General features: G+C 40.6%; 1 protein-coding gene across 3 annotated transcripts in view; it reads right to left on the bottom strand.

Moving 5' to 3' along the window:
* Positions 1–9,594: 9,594 nt before the first annotated feature.
* Positions 9,595–27,924, bottom strand: part of rdh8a (retinol dehydrogenase 8a) — a 180,740-nt gene continuing 162,410 nt past the window's right edge. For 2 of the 3 annotated variants that reach the window (XM_074656371.1, XM_074656372.1), the window contains 5 exons: positions 15,279–15,440; positions 13,034–13,213; positions 12,110–12,203; positions 11,570–11,753; positions 9,595–11,453 (listed from right to left, as the gene is read on the bottom strand). In XM_074656371.1, coding sequence (XP_074512472.1) covers positions 11,226–11,453; positions 11,570–11,753; positions 12,110–12,203; positions 13,034–13,213; positions 15,279–15,429 — 837 coding nt within the window. In that variant the 5' untranslated portion in view covers positions 15,430–15,440 and the 3' untranslated portion in view covers positions 9,595–11,225. Of the gene's footprint in view, positions 11,454–11,569; positions 11,754–12,109; positions 12,204–13,033; positions 13,214–15,278; positions 15,441–18,464; positions 18,868–27,924 lie in introns of those variants that run through there. The other variant, XM_074656370.1, reaches the window with a different exon arrangement.

Genomic DNA, 27,924 nt, shown 5'->3' with positions numbered 1-27,924 from the left:
TCCCACTCATCTGTTTATTATTTTCCTGTGAGGGCTTGTGTTGTAAGAAGTGAAAGGAGGGGGGGTATGGAGGTCAAGATGGAAGGAATATTCTCCCATGTTTCATTGACAATACCTCTAGAGACTGGGCTGGGATGATAGGTTTTTGAACATGAGCAAGTCGTAAAAATATCTGAAGGGAGCTGGAAAACATTCTCCTGTAATGTTCGTGTAATAGTAAGCCCTGGCTTTTACTAGACTGGTGAGGTTTTGTGAGGTGCCCGGACTGCTCTACTGGTTGGTTTGCTTTATGTCAGGAACAAAACATGGGACATTAACCCCAGGCAACAAGACACAGAAAACAAAGCTGTAAAAGAGAAGTGTTGAAAACATAAAAAAGCACATACACACTGTGTATAATAGACATAGCACATTTTAGCTGCAGGTTTGAACACCTATAGTTTCACCTGACAGAGCGGACATAACTCATCTGCTGAGTTTCTAGTCAAGATGAAGGTGTAAAACCCATGCGTTGTTACGTGACAGTCTCAAGAGACTGAGCACAAGAAGAATTGTGCGGCTAGCTGTGTAGCCAGTTGTTTCCACCGCTGCCCTGAGGGCTTCTGTACAGAATTGCAACATCAGCTGTAGGTTTTGTGTGCTGCTGAGAGTGGGCACTCGGTACATCTGACCTCTGACCTTCCCACAGCCTCAGGAGGAGAAGCCTTTTCACTGAGAAAGGGAAGACCCTCTTCTTGCCGGTCCCACATGGTTCTCCCAAAGTCACATTCCAAGGGATGCTTTTCCCACCACGGACCAAACACATCACTCTGTTCTCTCCTGGAAATAATCCAAGGAAGTGGGCGATCACATGAGTGGGGTCCTGCCCAGTACTCATGGCAGACCTGACCTTCAGCAAATGCCACAGTGCGGCCATTCTCCACAGGTCAGGGGAAATATGGAGAGGGCCTGGATCTGGGAGAAAGGTCTGGTCTCTCTAATAGAAACAGTTGATTCCATCAAAAATGTTTTCATTTTCAACTGAAGTCCAAGTCCCGGTGTGCATACTAGCCCTGTGATAGTCCAGGGTGTACCCCGCCTTTGCCCAATGTCAGTTGGGATTGGCTCAAGTCCCCCGCGACCTGAATAGGATAAGTGGTTACAGAAAATGGATAGATGGATGGATGGATGGTCCATACTGTAACATTAGAAAACTATATTTGATGTGTTGATTTTATACAGCAACTTCAAGTGTTCATAAATGTTGATTTTGTTTTTGGTGGGGACAGTTAAAGTTAAAGCTAATTGAGTTATGGCGAACGCAGAGTTCATAGGATGCCGTTAACTGCCAAGAATTAGTGAAGTTTGGTCGTGTCTAGAAGGTAACCCACAATTTGAGAAACTTTTGCAAGATGGTTAAGGTTAGGCATTGACGTTGACTAGTTAAGGTTAGGCATTGACCTCAAATAGTTATGGTTAGGTATTGACGTTGAATAGTTAAGGTTTGGCATTGACCTCTAATGGTTAAGGTTAGGCATTGACTTCTAATAGTTAAGGTTTGGCATTGACCTCTAATGGTTAAGGTTAGGCATTGACTTCTAATAGTTAAGGTTTGGCATTGACCTCTAATGGTTAAGGTTAGGCATTGACTTCTAATAGTTAAGGTTTGGCATTGACCTCTAATGGTTAAGGTTTGGCATTGACCTCTAATAGTTAAGGTTAGGCATTGACCTCTAATGGTTAAGGTTAGGATAGATCGTCAGCGAGTCTTGCAAGAGTTTTTGCAACTTTTTGTAATTTGCGGGTTACCTTCTAGACACGACCAGTTTTTCGATCAAAAATCTATTTTTTCATGCAGTGTTAAAGAGTGTAAGATTGACGTTACTCTGAAAAATGATAGAGATATGATTACTGCTTACACTTCCTGCATGTTTCAGAATTAACTTATGTTACCATAACAAGAACAAATGTTCTCTCAAAAACTCTTTCTCATAATATCCTACAGGCCCTATCAACATGAAGCATTGCAGAATGTATTATATTGTTTTTGAAGGATCTTTGTTTTTCTTGCCTTAACCATAATTCCATTACGAAACAAGACTGGCACCTTGGCATGCTTCTTTTTTTTTTACCGCCACTACTGTAAAGGGCCAAAACATACAACATGATACAACAGTAATTCAAGGACTCTAATAAAAAATACATCTTTCTTTTTTGTAGTAGTAGTCATTGCGGTTAAATGTGTCCTCTGGTTTAGACGTTACCTATTTTAGGAGCAGTGGGCAGCTACAGTTAAGAGCCCGGGGACTTATTCCAGTTCTGTGGCCAGTAGCGGTTCAATGTGTTCATATTACCTAATATGAATGTTTTTTCGGGTGGTTGGGAACTGGAGGACTCCGAGGAGAGCGTGGATGCTTCACACAGAAAGGCTCCAATTAGCGCCATGTGTTGTTGTTGTTCATATAAAACCTATTTTTTTTATTGTATATATAGTTCTAAAATGTAAACAAATACAAACACCTGCGTTGGCCTCCTGATACAATGGGAGTAAACTGTTGTTGGTTTCTAATGTTGTTGTTTTTAGGTTTGAATATATTTCCACAATGTAATATATTGCTGTCGTAAGCATTCTCTGAATCTTGAGTAAATCCAATCTTTCTCAACAGAATAGCTTGTGTAAACATGCAGAGTGGGCTGTAGATGTTGTACATGGAGTTTTGCTGGTGGTTGACTTAAAGTATTCACAAATTTTGAAAGAAGTGGTCAGTGAATGAAAAATGATCCACAGTTTACAGCTGTTTTACTGTTGAAACTGGAACCTCAGTATTGCGAAATAATCAACAGTGAGATGTATTTATATATTACAGTAAGAGGGAGAGGACACATTTATAGTTTTTTAAAAACAATTGTCAACATGCCTTTATAAAAATAAGACTCAAAACAATAAAATACAACCACAACAATATATCTCTCGCAATATGAAACAGTAGCCTGCATTTAAATATATCATTATAACACAAAATTGAGTTCTTGAGATGTATTATTAATTTTACATGTAACATTTAAAGGTGCTTTTGATAAAATTGATTACATTCAGCCACTAGATGTCGCACTCTCCCTCCTTCGTTCCATGGCATTTACTTCACAACAAGTGGTTGCCAGTTTGGATACCGGAGTGAAGCTGAGCGCTTACCGTCAAACTCAGCCATTTATCAGTTTTTTCCACGCTAACTGGCAACTTGATTGCTGACGACACAGAGATACCACGTGATTCGTTATACTATTGGCTCACGAGCCTCGTTAGAAGTGGGAACCAAACGTCAGATATCTTCCCCAGAGATAAACAAAACATACATTTTGGACCCGCCAAATTTTTTTAATGATTAATTCAAAATCTTTTTTTTGTTATATTTGTCTAGCTTGCTTTATTTATTACTTTGTTTACCTTTACCCTTTCAAATCCTGCTGTACATTTTCAGTGTTATACACTATCCTGTGCTGTATGCAGAATAATCAGTTGAAAAAAGATTGTCATGACACCCACAAGGCTGCAAGACAAATGTAAAACTGTAAAACAAAACTTGTAAAACAAACGAACAAATGTTCAGTAGAGAACAAGCCGTGCGTTGTGTATACAGTGCAGAAAAAAAACATTTCCTATGAGATCAAGTGAGAGCATGCAGGACCTGGAGTGACGTATTCAGCTCTGGATAGCGCCCACATCAATATGACCACATCCCTCCACTGCCTGGAGAACAGACATGTGTGCTAGGGTTGGCAGTCATATACCGTCTAACACTGAATGAAGCTCTTCTATAGGCCCAGAGGCACATATACTGTCCTTTGACTGACAGTGCTTTCCACATAAATATAAGATTGTGTTTAATGTAAAAAAAATAATTATGCAGTGTTTTCCAACAAGTGACATTTAGAATTACATAGCAAAAAACATGCTTGTAGTTTTTCCTTTACTTATTTGGTACACAGGTTAAAGTGGTTTAGTCTCCAAAGTTAGTGAGTAAACATTTAAAACTGTAAAAACTTTCTGTGCATAAACTTTTTTAACTTCTAATGAATAACTTCAGTTTCTGGATTCTCACGTTTATATTTGTGTCTCTTTAATTGAAGGAAACTGTAATCTTGAACATATACAGGAACTGACCACCACCCCCGTATTCATCAGAAATCCAGCACAACTCTTCTCCCCTCAGGGATTTCTCTTTACGTCGCAACACTTCCCCTCCGGCAACCGAAACCAGGCCGTGCACAGACAAGCAGAGTTAATGCATGCCAGGCCTCCATGTGTGTGTGTGTGTGCCTCAGGGGAGACGCACACCATCTAGATGAGCAGATTAGATAGACGGAAGATGAAAGAGGGAGAAAACAAATCAGAGACCAAGGTGGGAGGAAGAGGGACTAACAGTGTGGTGTGATTTACACCCGTACACCCATAAATAATCATTAGGATAAGAGAGGGATGTAAAAAAATAGGAGTGAAAATGAATTGAGGAGGGAGAAAATAGAGTCTAATTTGTAGTGTTAGTGTGTTACGGACTGAGAGAGAGAGAGAGGGAGAGATGGAGGGTGAGAGGGAGAGCAGCCAAATGACAGAGGCGTGTTTGTGTTCTGATTAGTCTGAGCCAAATGGAGGCGGCTCACCAATGGAGATAACCAACAAAGACATCTCTTCACTGGGGACAAATCTATGAACATCTTTTCACGGTCAATAGACGGAGGGATTCTTTTGTTTTGATGAAGGAAAAAAAAAACGGTGGATCCATGAATGCAGCACAAAGTTTACCGTTCATCTGCTCTTAAATGACCAACATGCCAACTGGTTTTGGAGTTTAAGTGAACACTCATTATTCCTTATGTTTAAGTGAGCAGCGCCATGTTATCGTTATGTTCTTATGAACTAAAATCTTTAACGTCTGTTCACTCTCACCCTGGCTGCCAAAGATATGATGCACTCAAGCTGAATAAACAATGATGTGGGCTCTCTGGGCTAAGACGGGCTTCCTGGCATGGGCGTGCCCGCGCACTGTTTGGTTTCTCATCTTTACGGTTGGCGACAGTGAATAGATCAGATCCATGGCAGCGCTGATGAGGTGCAGAGCGAAGCTTTCTCTCTGGCAGGGGAAGAAGGCTGGGACACAGCCAGGTTGCCAGGCAACGACAAACTTCAATACTGATAGAGTCTTTGATGAGGTCACCGTCTATCACACAAAGACTAAGTTTCTCTGTCACTTTGATATCCATCCACCTATCTATCTATCTATCTATCTATCTATCTATCTATCTATCTATCTATCTATCTATCTATCTATCTATCTATCTATCTATCTATCCATCCAAGCATCCACCCATCCATCTATCTATCCATCCATCCATCCATCTATCCATCCATTGATCCATCCAAGCATCCACCCATCTATCCAGCCATCCATCTATCTATCCATCTATCCATCCATCTATCTATCCATCCATCTATCCTTCCATCCAGCCATCCATCTATCTATCCATCTGTCCATCCATCGATCCATCCAAGCATCCACCCATCCATCTATCCATCCATGTATCCATCCATCCATCCATCCATCTCTCCATCTCTCATCCACCCATCCATCCATCTCTCCATCCATCCACCCATCCATCCAAGCATCCACCCATCTATCATCCATCCATCCAAGCATCCACCCATCTATCATCCATCCATCCAAGCATCAACCCATCAATCATCTATCATCCATCCATCTATCTATCTATCTATCCATCCATCTCTCCATCTCTCAATCCACCCATCCATCTATCCACCCATCTATCCACCCATCCTTCCATGCACATATCTACATAAACACTCACTACACTCTCTCCCTGCCACAGTTGTAAAAGAAAAACAGCCATCCTTGGGAAACAAATTAAAAGGATAATCATCCCTCGGATGAAAATATTCCTTCCTTGGTGTCGGTCAAACCAGAAAGCAAAGCGTATGCTTATTTCCCTGTAAATTAAAAATATGAGTGCCTCCCCACACTAAATTCCCAGACATCTAATTACAACATTGAAAGAGAGAAACTAGTGGAAGAGGTTAGAAACCCAAAGAATGATGATATGTTACAGGAAGAAGTGAGCGCAGGGTGGTGAGAAAAGTGTAATTTGTTTGTTTGAGTTCTGTCCTTATCCGTTTATCTGCTTTTTGGGCTCCCTCACACTCTTCGGCTTGTCTTGCTCACAAACAGGAGTTTCAGGTTTTTTTAGCAAAGTCTGCGCATTGACATCATCAGCTTCTCCTCTTGCGAAATATTACACCAATCTTACCTCATAGTCCACAATAAAAACAAGAGGATCATGTTACCCCAGCTCAGATTACAGCATCTCAAAGCCCAGCACAACCAACCATCACCCCCTTGTTTGACAATTATCAAGCTTGTTGTACACAGAGTGAACCCTCTAATCACAGAGTTTCATTGGAACTGGTAGTTTTGGGAGAGTGAACAGAGCGGAACGAAGCGATACGGTATAGTGGGCAAACTGAGTCGCCGTGTGGAAATTCCTGCGGGATTTGTTTACGTTCTGGAAGAGCAGTAGGGAAAGGGCACAACGTTAATGTTGTAATGATAGCAACAATAGCGGTTCTGTGTGTGCAAAACAATAAGTATGACTAGGCAGCTAGAACCAAGATTCTTTTTGATTTATGCTCTGACCTCTAAACGATCCTGAACGGCCTCGCAAACAAGCAGCTCTACCCCTTCAAGTGTGAATAAACAAGTGACCCACGTTGGGTCTGTGAGAGGTCACTGCACAGCGGAGTTATGGAGATGGACAGAGGAGAGGGCAGGCAGACAGCGGGCCTCAGAGACTGAGAGGGAATGGACGGAGAGAGAAGAAGAGATGGACGTTGTGTGTTTGTGGCCTCTGCTGCCCTAATGGACCCAGTCGCCACAGGGCAACTTTGGCTTCTCCTGTTTTGACTATATCAAGATTGATAGCTCCCCTCAGACCCCAGATCAGCTCTATGGATACGTCCCATGTGGCTACATCTCCAGTCACATGCAGCCACGTTAAAGCTGCAGTGGGTAGAAATGGAGCAATTTAAAAAGTTGTTTTTTATAAAACAGTCACTGTATCCTGACAGTAGTGCATGAGACAGGTAATCTGGAAAAAGTCATGTGACTCTGTGTCCTCCGGTACTCCTAATGGGATCTGCAAGATTTCACAGACCGGAGGAAAACAAGCAGTCAGAGCTGATCTGGAGTCTGCCGTCCAGCTGCCGTCTCTGAGCAGCAGTCAATCACTTGCAAACTCCGACCAAACGGTCAAATTAGGCAGCACTGGTCGAATATGAATCAATATTCTGTGACTGTAATGCCTATTTCTCGCCTCAAGAAACTACAAAAAAAAAAAAAAATGTAAAAACTAATAAACAAAGATTGAAAAAAATGGTGGCTGACTTCCACCTTTTTTTCAGCTTTCATCTGTCTTGTTACGCCTTGAATATATTCTGATCCACAGATCAAGTCGCGCAGGTTCTGTAACACTATTCAGAGATATTCAGAAAGAATCCTTGATAGCAAGGGAAGTAATAACAGAAAAATAGTTAAGTGGGGACAAATTTTGATCCATCCTGACCTGGGATCAGTCTGAAGCACTCTGTCTAGACATCAGCGCCACTTAATGCCAGCATATCACAGCGACCAGAACTCCTCTGCTTCTTTCACGCTTTCCCCTCTCTTCCATTTTCACAACTCAGTTCTCACAGTTTACTGGCCTCTGCAGCTCCCTTTTATTTTTGTTCTCTGACTCTATCTCATCACTGTCTGAGTCAGGCGTTAGGTGTGGTTCTCATGATGATGACAGTGAAAGGAGGATGCGGTGAAACGGCTGAACCATCAACGACCCGGCAACAGAGACGGCAGACAGATTTCAAAGAATGTATCCTACAAACATGCCAAAGATAACTTTTGAGGTTTCCCCCTTTTTTTTTTTCCTTCTCTCTACTCATCTAAAAATGCAAGTGGCTTGTTTGTCAGTACAGCGAGGGTGCGTGAACACAGAGCCCATGCATGCTTAGTGGCTCAGTAATTGTGACAATTAAGGGGAGACCTAACCACGTCACGCTGCCCTCATTATACCGCAATTACGTTCTTGATTGTGAAACAAAGGTACACAACAATGGTTTGATAAGACCTCTTGTTTAATGAGACTTTGCTGTAACTCCTGTGTTCATTCAATTAGTAAACAGGTCTTCCATTCAGGCCTCGGGCACCCCAATTCTCATCTTCCCGAAAATGCGACATACCCCCACCCCTCGCTGCCCCCAAATCTCCCCACCCTACCACCCCCTGCCCTTAGCCTTCAGCGTCCCACATTGGGTCTTGGCATCCCCCTGAACATTCAAGACACACAGACTCCTCCCCCAACCTCCTACCCCCCCCGCACTCCCCTCCACCCCCCCGCACACACACCCATTTGATTGTGATTGACAGCATCTTTGTTCCATTGTGCGGAGCTGTCGCCTCTGATGAAGACACATACACAGAGCCGAGGCCGCTGCACTCATTGTACACTGTGCAGAAACTACAGGTCTGCAACCAGTTGCACCGTCGCCCGACGATGAGCTCCGTGCAGTCGGTGAGCGAAACCAGCCTGGACACGGCAGGATGGGATGGGACAGGGTGTGTGCAGGACAGGGCTATCCAGGCCAGACCAGACCGCAGGCCTCTCCCAGTGTGGACCAGGGGGTCCCGGCCGTACGGGCCGAGGGGGCCAGCTGGAGAGGGAGGCTCAGGGCTGCGCAATGTGTCTGAGGAGGCCGTCATTAGGGTTCACCCCTCCTCGGGGATGGGAACCAGGTCACATTCTCTCACACGGCACAAAGCAGGGTGTGTGTGCGAGAGGGGCGGGGGGTTCAAGGGAGGGGTTTTGATGGGGAGCAGGCCATGACCTCTTTATATCCATCAACAGATCACTAACTTGGCCCATAGACATGCTCATACAACACATTCACACACACACACACACAAACACACGCACGCATGCATGCAAACACATGCTGTGTGCGTATGTGCACTGACAAAAATGCATATGCAAAAACAAGTACGTACTCTGCTAGAGGCATTATGTGTCTTCACCTGTTCCCAATAGCTTAAAGTCTCCATTAGCTGAGATACGTTTGTTACACGAAAACTTTCTATAATGTTTAGATAGTATTTATCTTTACAAATTAACCACTCAAAAATGATCAGTATGGACTGATGTTTTACTGAAACATATATTATTGCAAGTCCATTGTATGAAACAAATCTGCACATAAAAAAAAAAAACTAAAGAAAAACATGCGGTCAGATTTTAACTATTCAATTACATTGCACTTGTCTATCTCAGGCCACTCAGGACAAATTCCTTTACACTACCGCTCTGCTCGCTGACGATTGTGTGAAATTCACAGGTTGGCTGCCAGGAAAACAAACAGTGAAATACTGCCCCCTATTGGTACCCAAAGAGTCCTGCAGACAAAGAGAAAGACCTTGCAGAACTTTGATAAAGTATCAAGAAAAATGAAGTCACATTTGGTCACATTTTGTTATTGATATCTTTAAAAAACAAAATAAATCCTTTGAGGGTAAATCAGACTTTTGTTTATTTTTAAATCAAAAAAGCTAGATTAAAAACATCTGACCCACCCCTTCACAAACCTTGAAAAACCAAAAATATTCAGTTTATCAAAAAGAAATTAAAAATATGATTTGACAGCAGTTATGACCACGAGAACACTATGCTAAGGAAAACATGAAATTAAGGGCACAACACAATAAAAGCAGATATATTCTTTCTGTCTCTGTCAGACATGTTATAACTCTGGTGAGCCTAGGCTACAAGTCATATAACATTATTATTTCTCTATAATTTTATTGTTTCTCTCTGTAACTGAGTTCATTTTTTTGTGCTTTGTCGTCTGTCCACAGGGCTCCTATTTCATGTCTTTGAGTTCTCATTTAAAACGATATAGACATCTAACCACTATATAACCACGCTATATCGGACTAAAGGTCTTTGCACACCAAGTCGTTAAAAATCGTTACGGGTAACACTTAATTTTACAGGTCTGCAAATTTCATGGTAATAAGATGATAATTAGCAAGTAACCTATTTTAAATGTGTTTGGAATTACTGCCAAATTACCCCAATATTTACCTCAAAACTTATTGAAAAAGACTTTATTATAAACATTATTCAATAATTATATTTTCCACTATTTCCCAATAGCTGATAATTTATTTAATACATTTAATAATATAATAATACATTGAATTTATTAGCAAATAAATTATTTAAAATTTCTTAAAAAACTCCCATAATCATTACATTAGCACCAGGTTACATTTGTGTAGACAATAAGCCGCTTCTCAAGCCTAAGGGCCCTATTTTAACCATTATATGCTATTTTAGCATATCATTATTAAATAATGTTTATAATAAAATCATTTTTGATACATTTTGAGTTAAATATTCAAGTAATTTGGCAGTAATTCCAAAGAAATTTCAAATAGGTTACTTGCTCATTATCACCTAATTATCATGAAATTTGCGGCCCTGTAAAATGAGGTGTTACCTCGTTACGCACAGAAACCTTGCCCACTGAGTCCGACGCATTTTATTTTTCTATTTGTTGTGAAAATTCGCAATAGATGACAAAAGCTGAATTAACATTACATTTACGGTGGCTCTGAGTGGTCAAACAACTCTGACGGATGCGAAAAAACGCAGAGAATTGAACCTGTTCCGAAAACTTTAATGATGGACAAAAGTTTCGGGGCCGGCGTGTAAACGTGATTGACGCAAGGTCGTATTTATTTTTAAACGTGCGACAATTTTGGATGAAAAATATGGACTTGGTATGCAAAGGCCTTAGCTTTATAGTATGTACTGTATGTACAATAATGCAATGTGTGTGTTGCTTGTATTTCTGTATGTTTCTGTGTGTGTTTGTGTGTGTGTTTGTGTGTGTGTATGTGTGTGTGTGTGAGTACATGAGGTCATCCTGCGTACAACATCTCTGTGACAAACTTGTGCAATTGTGCATGTTGTCTGGCAAAGCTTATCATGGTAGTGTCTTTGAACTAAAAGGCACCCCCTCTCTCCAGGGTCACTGGCTCTAGTCTACCTGCTCAGCCCCAAACCTCAGGAAAAGGCAGTCGGGACTTGGTGGGGGGGTCAACAAACCGGGAGGATCAGGGACACCCTCTTTAGTTAGGCGACACGGTGCGTCTACGCAGGCAGCTGCACGTCAGGCACTTGAGGATGCTCATGGTGATGTGCATGAGAGGGCCGAAATTGAAGAGCAGGTTGTAGAAGGTGTTGACAGACAGGCCGCCGGTCTCGTCTGCGTACTTTAAGGCCACAATGGGTGTGTAGAGGCTGTTGGTCAGATTCCTGAAGCGAGGGCTGTTTGACTCAATAACCTTTTTAGTGCACTGGAGAAGAAGAAAAAGAACGTTTTGAATCACTGCTATGTAAGGTGGTTGAATGTTTGTACCAGTTAGTGATCAGAGAAACATCCTGAGATAGATTGGTAAAAGTGTTCCCTTACTTTGGCTATGTCGTCCGGCGTCTGGCCCATGGCTTCAAATATATCTATGGACGACGGCAGGTAAACGTCTTTAAAATAACGAACTGTGTCGGCGTCTACTCCCGGATACTCCATCTTGGCCACATCCTCCATCATCTTCGTCTCAAACTCCGTGTGCACCGGGCCGGGCTCAATCATGGACAACCTGTGGGGGAGTCAGAAGCAGAAAGACCTGAGTATGAGGAGGGAGCCTGTAGAGTACATTTTCATTTGATTTGACTGGATTATTATTGTGTCATGCATAAATAATATGCCCAGCCCAAACGGGCTTACAAGACAACATTATTTAGAAAATAAAGAAAAGACAAAGGCAGAAACCAATCAACTATTTTTCTTCAAATCTAGCAAGTAACTTCTAATTGTGTTCATGCTACATGATAAATTATTACTATACATATATTGTAATTCAGCTTCCTCAAAAATAGCATGAAGTTGTGTAGCCCATGGAGTACAAAGCAAAGACAGATGTGAAGGAAGAGCAGAGGAGAGAGGGTAAACTACCGGATATTGAACTTCATCAGCTGCACGGCCATGCTCTCACAGAAACCTTCCATGGCAAACTTAGAGGCAGTGTAAACGTCATTGAACACCACTCCTAAACCAACAAAACAGAGAGATAGAGAACAGCATCACTGCATTGTGTTATCTAATGTCACAGTACTCAATTACTTTAGCATCATTTACACATAAAGGCCTGAGATACTCAAATCAACCAGGTAACAGACAGAGGTCACATAGGACAATACAAGTGCCAGACACAATATAAAAGTCAGTTTAGCCTACTTATCTAAATTATCTGATACTCTTTAACTTGATCTGGTAAACCCAAACCATCTGGCACGTCCAACAAGTTAAAACAAATACTAAAAAATATTTGCAACCCACTGGAAATGTAAGGTATAGGCAGACAACTAATGAATAAATAAAGTTAAACATTTAAAGGTGCAGTGTGAAGGATTTGGCAGCATCTAGTGGTGAGGTTGCAGATTGCAACCAACTGAAACTTCTCCTCTCATCACTAGATATCGCCAGATCCTACACACTGGACCTTTAAGTGACACTGAAATTGTTTTGCATGGTATTATAAACTGATTTCTGACTTCATTAATTGAATAGAACACACTGATTTACAGCTCAATATGAGTGATTTACAAGACTTCAGATTATCCACTTTACTGTACAATATATATATATATATATATATATATATATATATATATATATATATGATCTTGTAGCTTGCAGACATTTAGAATTCACTTCTCCTGCTTTTAAACTGAGGATCTCAGGCTAGCTAAATAAGTCAGTTATATTAATAGCATTTTATGATGCTATAGTTTAATAAACTGGTTTACTCCTTAAAACATGTCTTTTCAGACTTAAATAGATTGCATATATTATTTTGTAAACACACACAAATCGTACCCTGAAGACCCATGACACTGCTCATGACCAAGATGTGTCCTGAACGCCTCTTCTTCATGTCCGGCATCACCTCTTTGATCATGCGAACGACACCAAAGAAGTTGGTCTCAAATACTCGTTTCATCTCCTCGATGCTGATGCTCTCCACGGGTCCCAGCAAGCCCACGCCGGCATTGTTGACTGACGGGGAAACAACACAGAAGCAGAGATGATGAACCTCCTCGGATCTCCATCATTGCAATTCACACAACTTTTAAACTGTTGATTTAATATGAAGTGATGTTCACTGTTGGCCTCTCTACAAGAGCAGCTCCTCATTGATCGATTACAGACGGTGTTTCTTGACATTGCCACCAGATGTCAGTGTGTGACAACAACACAGAGGTGTGATGTAACACCAGTCCATGTTGAAGGGCCTCTGGGTCTTGGGTAATTAGGTGAAGGGGGATGTAAAGTTGGATTTAGAGTGAGATTGAGACAAGTTTATAAATAGAACCTTTATCCAGACTAAAGATTTAAACATGACGACCAAAAAGAGTCACCTATTCACAGTCTAACAACATGCGATTTACAATAAAATTACTTTTTTTATAGATTGATTGATCAATTCCAAGGACCCAGAGCTGTAGTATTCGAGATCGGTCTCAAGACCACTTTTTGTAGGTCTCGGACTTGTCTTGATCTCAGACAAAGTAGATTCAGGATTGTATTTCAAGACCGGTCAAGACCACAACTGCGTGGATATCACTAAATTGTTATATAAGGCAATAAAAGAGGTGAATGAAAGAGGTTTCATGTGTTTTCTGTGGGTGTTTTTATGGGAATGTGGATCATTCAGATCATTTTGAGGAGCACCTTTGGTCTGCATGTTCCACATTTTATCTGAAGTGTGTCACGCAGTGTGGCACTCGCACTGGTCTGGTTTTGTCTTGGTCTTGACTCGGTCTCGATACACTCTGGTCTCTGTCATGACTTGGTATTTAGGTTTAGATGGTCTGGTTTTTTGTTTTAGCTGCAAGGATGGAAAAATAATCCAAAGGTATCATTGGCAGATGGAGCTGCAGACTCACTTTCAGCTACACTTTAACCCTCTGAGACCCACAATAGACCCGTTTTGGGTTTTTCTTTAGGGGGGGTACAGGGGGTCTTTAGGGGGAGATAGCAGGTCAGCAGTATATGTCACATAGAAGTGATGTACATCATCTGAAAGCTGGGAACTTGAAGATTAATTTGAGATGCTGCAGCACTGTTTTAGCTGTAAGGATGGAAAAATAACAATCCAAAGAAGGTGTCCTTGGCAGATGGAGCTGCAGACTCAATTTCAGATACACTTTAACACTTCAATGTAACAGTGACCTACTGTATTATGCTTACACTTTATATTGTAATGCTTTCTTTGAGTCATAACGCTTGCTCCCATGATCCCAACGGTCAAGTGTTTCTTTTCACAGTAATGTACTGCTTTTAGCGCTGAGAATCTCTGGAATATACAGTGTAGATACTGTAAATTGTACAGTAGCTTACTGGTGAAATTGCTGCCAGTAATTTACTTTAATGTTACAGTAAAATGTTTTACAGTATAATTTCACCCACTCAGTGTGTCAGTATGGTGGCCCTCTCTGTTTGGGTGCAGAATCTATCTGCCCACTGGAATTTCAAGATTCTCCCAACCTCCTCCCCCCACCTACTCCTAATGTCAACTGCAAAACCACGGAGGACAGCTGAGCTACAAGACGTGAAAAATATTTCAGTTCACTTCAAAAACTTTGTCCTAAAGTTGTGATATTATTACAGTAATGACACCGTACTGTGATAGTTTGCTTTCCTGCTTGACAAGTCTGTTAGATGTTTACCGTTACACTCTCAAAAGAATGAATGACATAACACTTTTTGTGTTTAAGGTTCAAGGTTAGTGTTCCATGCATTTGGTTATCATTCCTACACACAGATAAGAACCTGAATAAGGTCATACAGTTAATTACTTAATGACTTTATGTTATATACTAAAACTATTTATCAACTATATATGATAAAAGACACAAAACACATGTATAGACATATGTTTATCCACCTATAGTGGATACATTGTTTATCGTTCATTTCATTTAACTATTATTTAGTTTTATTTTTTATCTTTTTACATGTTCGAAATAAAATATAAACAAGCAAACAAATCAAAGCTGGGGAAGGGGGGGAAGGGGTCAAAGGGCAGACGCAGGCCTAGTTTCAGGCGTGTCCCACTCACTCAGGATATCAATATGGCGGTCCTTGATGTTGTTGACGCACTGCTTGACCGAGTCGTCACTGCACACGTCTAGTGGGAGCAGCATCAAGGTCTTGCCGTATGTGTCTCCGGCTGCCTCCAGTAGCTTGTCCTTCTTCTTCAGGTCCCGCATGGTGGCAATGACTGATAGGGGAGAGACAGAGAAGAAGTGGGAAATATTATTTTACTTGTACGATGATGTGGCTTCAAACTTTAGAAAAAGAGCCTCCATGACACCAGAAAAAATGGTTCTTTAGACTCGTACAGTAACACAACTTGCAGAAGCAAAGACTTTTTATTGGAGTCCATTTTTTTAATTTAGTCATTAAGAAAATCATGATGAGTGAAGACAGTTTTTTTTATAATGAAGATGTCTTTGTTTCCCAATTTTGCAATCGGTGCATCCCTCAAAAACACTCTTGCCCCATTGTCACACTGATGAAGTGACACACAGGACTGTGAAACCTCTGATCCGTGACGCCATCACTAAATGACTTCCTTAACAGTTGTGACAGAGTCAGACGTGCGGGTCAGAGTTCCCAGCAGTGACCACGCCTGTCACTTTACAGCACGCACGATTGATTTCCTCTGAACTTTACACGCTGGGCCACATTAACCCACATACAGCAGCACGGGAATCTATCATGACCAGCGACGGCGGCTATAAGCACCGTGTTGACTTCTTCCATGTCGTGTCTGTTGTGCTAACGCTTTGCTGACTGACGCTATCTAGCAGAGAGAGACAGTGCTGTTGCACAATGGCAGTAAACGACCTCTTCCTCACACATTCATCCGGATCTACCCGACAGATAAACCCTCACCTGATTCTTGTCTGAACAGAGACACGGTTGGATGAGCAAGATTAAAAAGAAGGGCTGCTGTGCTGCCATGAAATTGGATTGATGGAACATTTCATGATTTATAGCAATGAAACTAGGCCCATTTTCTTTAAATGCAACTTGTCTTTGCAAGCAGTCGAATGAACACTACGCATATAATGACGTCTCATGAAGTCTAATTAAGTCTAATCTTATGATTTGAGAACTGTGTGTCCATGAAGCAACAAAGAGATTTAGAAGTGAACAAGAGAACCATTGTTCTTCTGGCTCCTGCAGGAATTACTCTTGGGCTGCTTAAACATTCTTGAATTAACCACATCGCATTGCACACACACACACACACACACAGAGGTCTTTTTTGGAAGTTTCTCGGAGTTTGGTGCACGTATCCGCTGCAACTAATTATTACTTTATGCACAATGCAATATTTAATCTCTTAAGAAAGACCCTGGGAAAAAAAGGGGCAGCTCGGCTTCATTGCTCAGAGGTGGCCTTATTGAAAGCAGGTCACACTGTGTGAAAAAGAAATCTGCTCAAACCAGTGTTACGGGGGCAGTTAATCACTTTTGTTTAGCTCGTCTATTTCACGGTAATAAATCCTATCAGAAAGAAAACGTAACTAACCCATGACCAGTGGTTCCTGAAGTGGCCGAAGGAGAGCAGTAATGACTTAAACCTGCAGTAGGCAGAATGTTTTTTTGCATCATCGGACAAAAAAATTCCATAATAACCTTTCAGCATATTGTATTTCAAGTGTTCTGAGAGAAAACTAGACTTCAGGCTTTAAAAATTCGAGCCAGTGACGGGAGACTTTGGCCAATCACAGGTCATTTCAGAGAGAGCGCGTTCTTATTGGCTGTTCATTCAACAGAGGCAGCTGTCAATCACTCGCAAACTCCGATCAAACTAGGCAGCGCTGATCAAATATGAATCAATATTCTGTTACTGTAATGTCTATTTCTCGCCTCAAATGTTTTCAGAAACATCTTGTAGTGTACTGTTTAGCTGTAAAATTAGAAAGTTTGCTCCGGCTGGTGAGTGGTGCTTGGTATTTCCTCAACTGTTCTCAACATGGCTGCCAAGTCACAAAAACATTGTTTCTGAAAACATTTGAGGAGAGAAATAGGCATTACAGCAACCGAATATTGATTCATATTTGATCAGCGCTGCCTAGTTTGACCGTTTGATCGGAGTTCGCGAGTGATTGACAGCTGCTCAGAGACGGCAGGCTTCAGCTCGGCTCTGATTGGTTGTTTTCCTCTGGTCTGTGAAATCTTGCAGATGCCGTTAGGAGCACCGGAGGACACCGGAGAGGCACATGATTTTTTTTTCAGATTACCTGTCTCATCCACTACTGTAGGATATAGTGACCGTTTTATAAAAATAACTTTTTTTTAAATCACATTTGCTCCATTTCTACCTACAGCAGCTTTAACTAACCCTCGCACAGCCGGCTCCTAAAGCATCAAAAGTAGAGCGGTAGTAAAGAATGAGTACAATGCAGAAGATAACTGCTGAAATCCCTGTTAACTCACTGACTGCAGGCCAACAGCCAATTATGTTATTCTGCATGAAGTCACATCTAACAACAGGGGGTGGGTGGGGGTCTTTAAGGCAAACAGGGAGGATGGGGGGTGGGAAGGTGGTCTAATGTAATTCTATCTGAGGCTCCATGACATGGAAAGGTTTTTGGGATCTCCAGTTTCCTGCAGTGATGCGGAGACGCACAGACCCAACAATGTCACCCCTAACTAAGTCCACTGTGCACCAATGAAGACTTCAAACGAGGCCCCTTGCTTTAGAGTGAACCCTCAGCTTGTACAGGTCTCAAACTTTGTCCCCCTTTCAGCGCCCGCTCCACTGAGGAGGACTATAGGCACATTAGACACGGCACTAAACCGGAGCAGGCCGTCTACAATTCACTGCGATAAAAAGGAGGCTTTTGTGCCGGAGAAGTCACTTGAAAGAGAGCTGACAAGACTTTCTTTTATGATTCCCTCCTGGAAAGAGGCATCCTCGCAGAACTGTGCGCTTTCACATGAGAATTGAGTCCCACTAGTGCTTACGAAAGGATATGGATCCGATATCACCAGGGTTTAGTTATTTAAATGGACACTACACCAAATTCTGCGTGAGTTGCGCATGAAACTCAACCAAACTTTGTGCGTAAAGGAGGGCTCTGCAGGGGAAAGTAAACACGGAATAGGTTTTCAAGCGAAGCACACTGTTAAAGGCTTGCTACTAATAGGTTCAGATCAAAGAAACAATGTAGCAGAAAGCGCAACAATGTAGAATAAAGTGCAACAATGTAGCAGAAAGCGCATTTTACCATGGTAACGCTTCTTTTCATCTTTGGCCAGCGTGACTGCGATTCGTAACCCGATGCCGGAGGAGCAGCCGGTGATCAGCACAACTTTCTGCCCGCTGTTCGCCATGATGTGTCCGGGTTGAGCAGCGGGTCCGGGTCCTCTTGCTCTCTGGATGGTCGCAGCTATACCGATCACCGGACTTTAACAAAGTAAAGCGGATCATGCAGCAGCCGCAGCAGCAGCCATGTGAGCCTCTAATGCTCCAAGTCACATGTTCAATAAAATCAGTAACCAAAAAAAAAAACAGAACAGACGTGGCATTGCAAACAGCCCTCACAGACTAGATGTTAAACTTGATAGGTGCCCTCAACATCTTAACCTTAATTTCTTTAAAATGTGTGTGTGTGTGTGTGTGTGTCTGTGTGCACGTGCGTGTGGGAGAGGGGGTAGTGCTTTATTTGATTTGTGAGCTGGTGACCCCCAACAACAAACAACTGGAGGATGCGTACAGTAGTCACATGATGTTCTGTTCATTCCTGCTGATGGGATTTCAGGTTCACTACTGTATCACTGTTGATACTGACTGATTAGATTAGCTCATTCAATTCTAACACAATATTTCAAATGAGCAATATTTGGGCTGCCCATATGATTAAATAAACAAATCACATTTATTATTATTATTATTAAAAATAATAACAATAATAATAATAATAATAATAATAATAATGTTTTATTTTACGGTAGCCTACCCAAAGTTTTTTTATAACTATTATTTAATCTTTTATACTTAACATCAATTAGTTTAGTTTATTTAAATTTGAAAACAATATTTCAAATGAGCTATATTTGGGCTGCACATATGATTTAATAAGAAATCCCATTTATCACATTTCATAATATTATTAAGAAGTTTTATTTTATGGTAGTCTACCCATTTTTTAAATTATTATTATTTAATATTTTATACTTACATTAAATTAGATTACTTATTTAAATTTTAACACAATAATTCAAATGAGCTATATTTGGGCTGCCCATATTATTTAATAATAAATCACATCTATTAATATGATGATCATTATTATTATAATTATTATTAATAATAATGCGTTTATATAGTTATTATTATTATTATTAATAATAATAATAATAATAATAATAATAATAAGTTTTATTTTATGGTAGCCTATCCAAAGCTTTTTTCTTTTCTTTTTTACTATTATTTAATCTTTTATACTTACATTAAATAAGATTAGTTAATTACATTTTAACACAATTTTTCCATGATTTAAAAACAAATCACATACATCATCATGATTATTATTATTACTATAATTATTATTTTGCTGTTGCCCAGCCTATTGCTACACCCTAGTCTAGTTGATTTATTTATAAAACTATAGTCATCCCATGCTTTTGGAAGGTAATGTTTATAGTAACTTAATGCGCTGCACTGTGCTGCCATCTGGTGGTAAGGAGCGCTGCAGCACACTTAAGAAGCACTCAGGATTACTGAATGCATACCTCATCAAAAAAAATCAGTGATCCAAATAGTAACCAAATATAAAAATGTAAGAAGAATGTTCTGAGCTTGGTTATCAGCTCCGTCTCATGTCTTAGCGAGGTCTGTTACGGTGACTAATGGACTCTATTCTTGACGGATGTTGAAAGGGGTCAAAGTACGTCTGATAACATCTCAAACCGGACTTGCTCTCTTTTTCTCTGATGAACGGCCATAAGTGCAAGAGTCTGAGTCTGCTGTGTTTGGGCCTGTTGCTAAATGTGATGCAATCACATGCAAACTGTAAAATTTCCAAAGAGCAATCTGGAGAGATTAGTGAGTGAGTGAGTGATTTTGTTGAAAGCAATCTATGATTTATGCCCTTCTCTTTTAACTCCCTTTTTGCATCTACTTCTCAGTTGCCTTGCCAACTTTACATGATGGACATTTCAAACACAAGTGCTGGTTCCCACCAATTAAAGGAATAAGTATACATTCTTAACATATTTGGAATAATGAGCACATTTGTTTGTTTTTAAGAACTGGATTGAACTGGGATTACTATGATGGCTCTTCTCAGCTCAGGTGTTTCTCATTTGGACAGTTAAAGCGGATTAGGGGTTAGGGTTATTTTAACAGCTCATGGTCAAACAAGACAGACTAGATCATCTACGAGAGGAGACTGTTACATAAAACGGTGCTCAACAAAAAAGCACTTTCTCAAATACAGCAACAAAACAGTGGAATGCTACCCCTACAAGTATAAGAGAGTGTATTAGCTTTAGTCAGTTTAAAACTAATGTTAAAAAATGGCTGAAAGACACACAGTCATGTTGTCACTAAGGCCTGATATATGTCCTATAGGTGTATCCATTAATAACTCCCTGAGACCGACTTTACCGCAAAACTTCCGAGACCAGGTCCAAAGCACACTGGAGCACACGGATTTAAGGCGATCAACTTTATTAGAAGACTAACGTTTCGACCTCTTCGTCAGAGTCCAGACTTTACTGTCTTTCAGAGGCTGTTGCAGGTTCAGTTTAAGAGCTAGAGTGAAGATACGGTTTTCATATAAAACTAAAAAAAAACAAAGGAATCCATTGGTAACCATGGCATGTTAGCTTGTCAGCAAGGAGGCTAAGTAACGCTACAAAGTTGGGCTTAAATTTGTGCGGAAAAACTGTCACAGCCATTTTCAAAGAGGTCCCTTGACCTCTGAACTCAAGATATGTGAATGAAAGTGTGTTCTATGGAAACCCACGAGTCTCCCCTTTACAGACATACCCACTTTATGATAATCACATGCAGTCTGGGGCAAAAAACATGCAGTTTTTTGAATGCAGTATAAATGTGTTATTTTCGCCTATTTTAAAAATAGACTCTTGTGGATCCAAAGAGCCCAACTGTATTCATGTGTAAAGATGTTAGTCCCCATAGTAGCCATTTCATTTTAGTGAGACCATTTTTTTTCAAACTTGACCTCACTGTATAAAATTACCTGTGGTGACCTCTAGGATAATCACAGCCTCATGAAACAGCCACAAACTAGAGACCTGCTTTATAGCTAGATTGACAATAAGGGAGTTTCCAGGACAGAAGTGTTCGCCATCCAATCTCTGAAAAATGCAATTCCTGCAGAAACCTCAAAATTTCAAAAGTTTTTGATACCAAATCATAGCATAGCTTTTTCTATGGTGTTCCTCAAGGTCTTGGTGTCCTAATGTGGTATTTTGGAGGGATTACTGATAATTTAAATTCATTTTCGAGTGGTAAAAACTGCCTAAATTTAGCACCAAATCTTTGTAACAAATGGTATCAACCCAAAAATTGCTGCAACAATTTATGAGACATAATAGAGCATGGGAAAGACCATCATATACTTCCACCATAATGTTATAAGACCTTATACACATTCACAATTGATTTAATTAAGTTTCCCAGCTTTCAGATGATGTACGCCACTTCTATGTGACATCTACTGTTGACCTGCTATCTCCCCCCTCCCCTGTACCTCCTAACAAAGACAAAAACAGGTCTATTGTGGGTCTCAGAGGGTTAATGTGAATTGTTATATGTGCATTTTATACATGCTCAGGGACAACAGATGTAAACTAGTATTGTGCTATATCTGGTGCAATACATTTATTGTCCCTGTCTTAAATAAACCAATAGATGAATGAATGATTACACATGATATAATAATTAGCTTGATATTTGTGGCTATAAAGTGGCTCCACTGATGCAGCTAAAGCATTGCATGTCATTTATGATTATTTTCTGGCACAAAACATTTCTGCCCTTTAAAACAAGCACACAATGATGAATATAGGTCCCCCTGGTTTAATCCTCCCCCCCTCTGGTTAACCCTTTTAATCCCATTCCCATTTGAACATGTTAACACAGTGTGAAGCATCAAGATCACTATGAGGACTATAAGCAGATCCACTCTCTCACACACAGAGACCAGCAGAGGGATCAGTGGGAGAGGTCAGGGAGGAGTTTGTCTCCTCTGAGGGTAAACTGAGGTTACTACGTCCGTCGTCAAGAGCAGCTATTCATGTCCGTCATAACTCTGAGGGGGTTCTCCCAAAGGGAGGACATATTTTATCAATGACTGGAGTCTGATCCATCAAGGGTCAGCCAGTAACCAGCAGGCTAACGGTGCAAAGACAGGTTTAGTCTCGCTGTGAAAAAGCATGTGATGCATATAACTCAACACATGAGAATACATAATGAAACATTGTCATCTCATCACCACTGCCTGTGATAGACTGTGTGTTATGCTGACAACAGAGAGCAGACTGTCAGCTTACACAGAGTTCAGGCCCAATTTCCTCTCACTGTCTGTCTGTCTGTCTGTCTGTCTCACAGAGCTGATGTCTGCTTATTGGGAACATCCCTAAGCTATGACCCATTTCTCTCACCAGAAAGCAGAAGTTTACAATGAGATAATAAAAGTATAATTTGCATTGTCAGATAAAGCGGCTTTAAATCTGAGCTGACAGTGTGAAAAACAACATGCACTGCAGTGACATTTTAGTTTATATATTTATATTTGGCTACGTCTCAGATTTTATGCATTTGGCTGACAATCTCAGAGTAAAGGCAGAATATACAAAAAAAGAGTGTGTTTGAGCCTGTAAGTGCAAATATCCACGAACGTTACCTTTTTCATCACTGCAGAGAATGAAAAACGACCATGGACCTTTGACCCAGACCAGCCCACTGACACCGACCCCGCAATTAAAAAATAACCAAAAAACCCTAAAGCTAATTTTCAATATTTTCTCCCTAATTATATCTTTATTATAATATATTATTATACAGCTGTCCTCAACTGAAGAAATTCTTAGTCTACTAACACTCATATGATTTTGTCAATTAATCGATTACTTGATTTAATCGTCAGATCTGTAAAACTGAGTTTCTCCACAAAGAAATAAGAAATAAATCATTCAGCATGAAAAAAAGCATAAAAAACGACTAAAGAAATCTTAGTCGATTAATACCAAAATGACCAAATAAGTCGATTAATCGCCTAAAAGGGGGCAGCCATACTCTACATACACTTTCGTTCAAAAGTTTGGAATCAGCTGTTATATTGATGTTTTTTTGCCTTTCCTTCAATAATATCTACTTTAACAGAGATAAAAACAGTATAATTCAGACACCAAATATATTATTTGCTTTTGAAATAGTGTTGGCCTCAAAAGAAGAAGAATTAAAGGATTAAATGTTCCGTTTAGTTGATGTCCCTTCAGTGTTGCATGACAGTGGAGAATCTGTTGTAACTTCGATTTTGAATTTGTTTTCCTGTACAGAAAAGCGTAACTGACTTGATCATTATTGAACCACAACGGTTAGATTGAAGAGATTTAAACAGTGATTTGTCAGTATATGTTCAGCTGATATTTCCTGATCCAATTCCAACAGTGCCAACCCGAGACCAGGGGTCTCCAACAAGTAGCTCGAGAGCTACCAGTAGCCTGTTTCTGAGTGGCTCACTAAAGGTTCAAAGAATATGCACATACATTTGATAACACAGATTCACTTTGTAAACCTGTTTATTTAAATTTCAATCCAATATTTTTGGCAGGTAGCAGTCTACGAACAGAGAAGGTAAAGGAGCTGAAAACAACACTTAAAAAATTCAGTCTGTTTACCGACGAGAAGGCCAAAGCAGCAACAGAGACATCATTTGGATGCTGGAACGTAATTAAAAGGACCGTAAAAGTAAGACAGAAATGATCTCTGCTGTTGGCCATGTGCAACTTGGTGCTATGAGTAGCTCTCTGCTACTTTCATTTTGTCAAATTATCTCTCATAGGAAAAAAAAAGGTTGGAGATCCCTGCCCCAGACTAACCTTCCATTGCTATTGGGAAGTTTGAAGAGGTTTGAAGAAAGCAACACATTGCAGCTCTTAATTCCAGCTTGTTAAAGGCTGCATCATTGTGCACTGGACACTGAAATAGGAACTGGTTTCTAATTAAATCTGCACACATTTTGATGCTCAGCTTCCAGTTTCTTTTACCAATGACTGGTGATTTCTTCTATTCTTATTAAACTGTTGCTCAGAGGGATCTTTGTCTCTTTCTGCCCTATCAGTCTGATTCAACCATCGTACAGCATTTTGTTCTCTGTGTCTCGTCTTTGTAAAGAGGACTTTCTACAACATAAAAGCATAAAGACGATTCAAACATATAGAGTAGTCCTTTCAGCCATCCGACTGGACCCAATCAAGCTTTTGTGGCAAGAGATTCCAAACATTTTAAACCATATATTATCATGACAATACAAAAATGTATAAATTAACAGTCGTAAAAGTCAGCAGAGACAAATGTTAGCTGTCCACCGGTGGACATGGTGCTACAGGGGCCGGAGTAAAGCAGCTGGAGTGAGGTCAGGGTCGTTCCTTGCATGCTTGCCCTTGTGCCTTCAGATAAAGTGGACAGGTGGTGTGGATGGAGATGATGAGAAGTGCTGCCGGGCAGCCAGCGGTGTCCACCAACCTCCAAGCTATTGCTGAGGAATTTCAGATGATTGAGCCACTAAGTCACCGACGAAGTGAGGAAAAAGAGAAAGAGGATCACACAAGCCCATACATGCTTTCTCTGCTTTTAATGTCTGGTTGTAAACCGTCCTCACCTCAAACTTTCCCCTCTCCACTTCCACCTCTTTACGTATATATGTACCTACAGTGTCCATCCCTCCTTGTAGCAATCAGTTTTGAGCTTTCACTTGTTCGCTCTGACACCTAGTCGGAGCCCACTCCAGCTGTGCCCTTAGCCCAAATCATCCATCTGTAACCTCTTTATCGAAGTCCAACTCATAGAAATGACACCCCCGTCTGTTCTAACCCTACTTTTATAGCTTAACAGTCGATTTCCTGTGTACTTTAAGGATACGTGAGCAGATGCTTCACTGGTTTCCCAGCTGACTTCATAAAGCCAATGTCTGTTTTCACTCATCCTAATTAAAGATGGATTGTGTGATCAGATGCTGTGCTCCTAATGGCATCTGCAAGGTTTCACAGACCGGAGGAAAACCACCAATCAGAGCCGAGCTGGAGCCTTACCGTCTCTGAGCAGCTGTCAATCACTCGCGAACTCCGATCAAACGGTCAAACTAGGCAGCGCTGATCAAATATGAATCAATATTCTGTTGCTGTAATGCCTATTTCTCGCCTCAAATGTTTTCAGAAACATGTTGTATTGTACTGTTTAGCTGTAAAATGAGAAAATTTGTGACCCGGCAGCCATGTTGAGATCAATTGATCAATTTTGCACATGACTTGCATCAAACATGCATTGATTGACCCAACACATAGCCTACATTTAAATTATTACCCAATATGTGACCGTTATATGCAGGAAAAGTCCAATTAAATTCAAAGTAGAGCCATTTGTCTCATGCTTGTAGTTTGTTAACTAAGTGTTTTCTCTCAAAACACTTGAATTACAATATGCTGAAAGGTTATTATGGAATTTATGCCCAATGATGCCAAAAATATACAGCCTACTGCTGCCTTAAAAAGATATTTATAATGCAGGATTTTTTTTTTTATTTTACAAATCATTTCTACAGTGATATTCCTCCTCATACAGCAAGTGCATCACGCTGACTATCCCTTGTGTTGGCCCTCCTCTCGGTGGCATCTCCATGCAGGGACATATGCTGGCTGATGCTACTGGGAGGATAAGGGACTCTGGCTGTGTGAACGGGCCTGCAGGACTGGAATGTTTGCCACAGGTCAGGAGTGGCGCTTTCTGCTCTTTTGTGTGCAGTCTGCAGAGGAGGTGTGGAATGCAAACTTCACGAGAATAAAAGGGACAGGAGGGAAAAGAGTAGCTGGGGGTCGGCGGGCGGGAGGGAGACTTAAAAAAACACAGAGAGAGAGAGAGAATGGGTGCAAAGATTTAGAGAGGAGTGAGCTGGGAAAGTGTTTTAGGGGTTCTTCTGAGGCAGACGGAGAACACAGTTAATTGAGAGAGAGTGCTAAAAGGAGTAGCCCACGAGCTGCACCCCGAGAGGAGAGTTAAAAGTGTTGCTGCAGCTGCAGACCACACACAGTGAACACTCAACGGAGAGCGCTTTGAGAGCAATGACACTCGGAAGATCATAATGTGGCATTTCTGAGCACCAGTTAACAACATTCTTAGATATCTACAGAGAGTTACAGTTCGTCATTACACGTCATTCTTACTCAAAAACACTCATGTAGGGATGTAAGAAAATAATGAAAAAAATCGAGTATTGCAATATTATGTTTTATTACACGGCTGTATTGAATACTCGATTCTGATTGGTCAATCACGGCGTTCTACGGTCTGTTATTTCTTTATAGCAGACCGTTGCTATGTATAACAGACCGTTGCTATGGGCGCAGTTCTGATCTCAGACTCTGGAGAACCATTTTTGAATTGAAAAATGTTTGATTGAAAAATCGCCTTGCCTACAGTATCGCAATACATTGCAAATTATTGTATCGTATCGCCAGATTCTTACCAATACACAGCCCTACTTTCATGTAGTTATTTTAAATATGAAAGCAACAGTTTTTGTGGCACAAAATGTCTTCATGGAAACAAGCTGAAACATAAAGATCATGCCACTTGTACGTTATTCATAGATTTTCTGATCGGGCAGTAAAAACAGAACGTAAAGAGAAACAACAGCAAGGTGCCAGTTACATCTGATCTACGGCAAACACAGATGGATTCCCAGGGGGCCTGTCCACTTAGTGGCACCATGTCGCAGAACTTCTTTGACCAAATCATTTGCTTATTCTACTCTCACAGTAAAATATATTCTATATTAATTTCCTAGCATATTTGCAAAAGAACTGGTGTTATGGGGACCTAGAACCGAAATTCAAATGTCTTTCACACAGAAGGAAAGTTCAAAGAAAAGCTGGTTTGAATCATATTTGGCGTCAGTGATTGGATTTACCTTAAGTGTCCCTGCAAATACCAGCTTTCAACATAACTGCCTGTCTATTTAGAGCTCAAATCACTGTATTTTGTGCTGTAAACTAACAGTGAAGAGGAGGGCACACAACACGGGGCAGGGTGAGCCGGAGTTTATTTAGTCTATTTGTTTGAGCACTTCATTTAACAGACATGGTCCTTAGATGTTAATTAGTTTAGTCTCCCGTCATCTCTCACTATTATAATTATCACCAGACTGGCAGTTCCACTTTCTGGCCCGCTGCAAAAGGGAACATTTCCACACACTTTCTCATTGCCTAGTTTGGCAACTTAACAGCTGAGTTAAGCAACCGACTGTGTGGAGTGATGTGTCTGAAAACACAGCTCTGCATTCAGTGACTCGCTCCTTTCAACGACATTCACACTTACCAAAAAGAAGTTTATTCAAGTGTGCTATTATTATACTTCTTTTAAACTTAGAATAAAAGTGTATACCTTCAGTTTACTTTTTATGTACTTATCAGAAAGATACTTAAAAGTATACATAA

This window comes from Sebastes fasciatus, chromosome 13 (genome assembly GCF_043250625.1).
Source record: "Sebastes fasciatus isolate fSebFas1 chromosome 13, fSebFas1.pri, whole genome shotgun sequence".
In the NCBI taxonomy this organism is placed as follows: domain Eukaryota; kingdom Metazoa; phylum Chordata; class Actinopteri; order Perciformes; family Sebastidae; genus Sebastes; species Sebastes fasciatus.
This window is presented reverse-complemented; position numbering and strand designations above follow the sequence as displayed.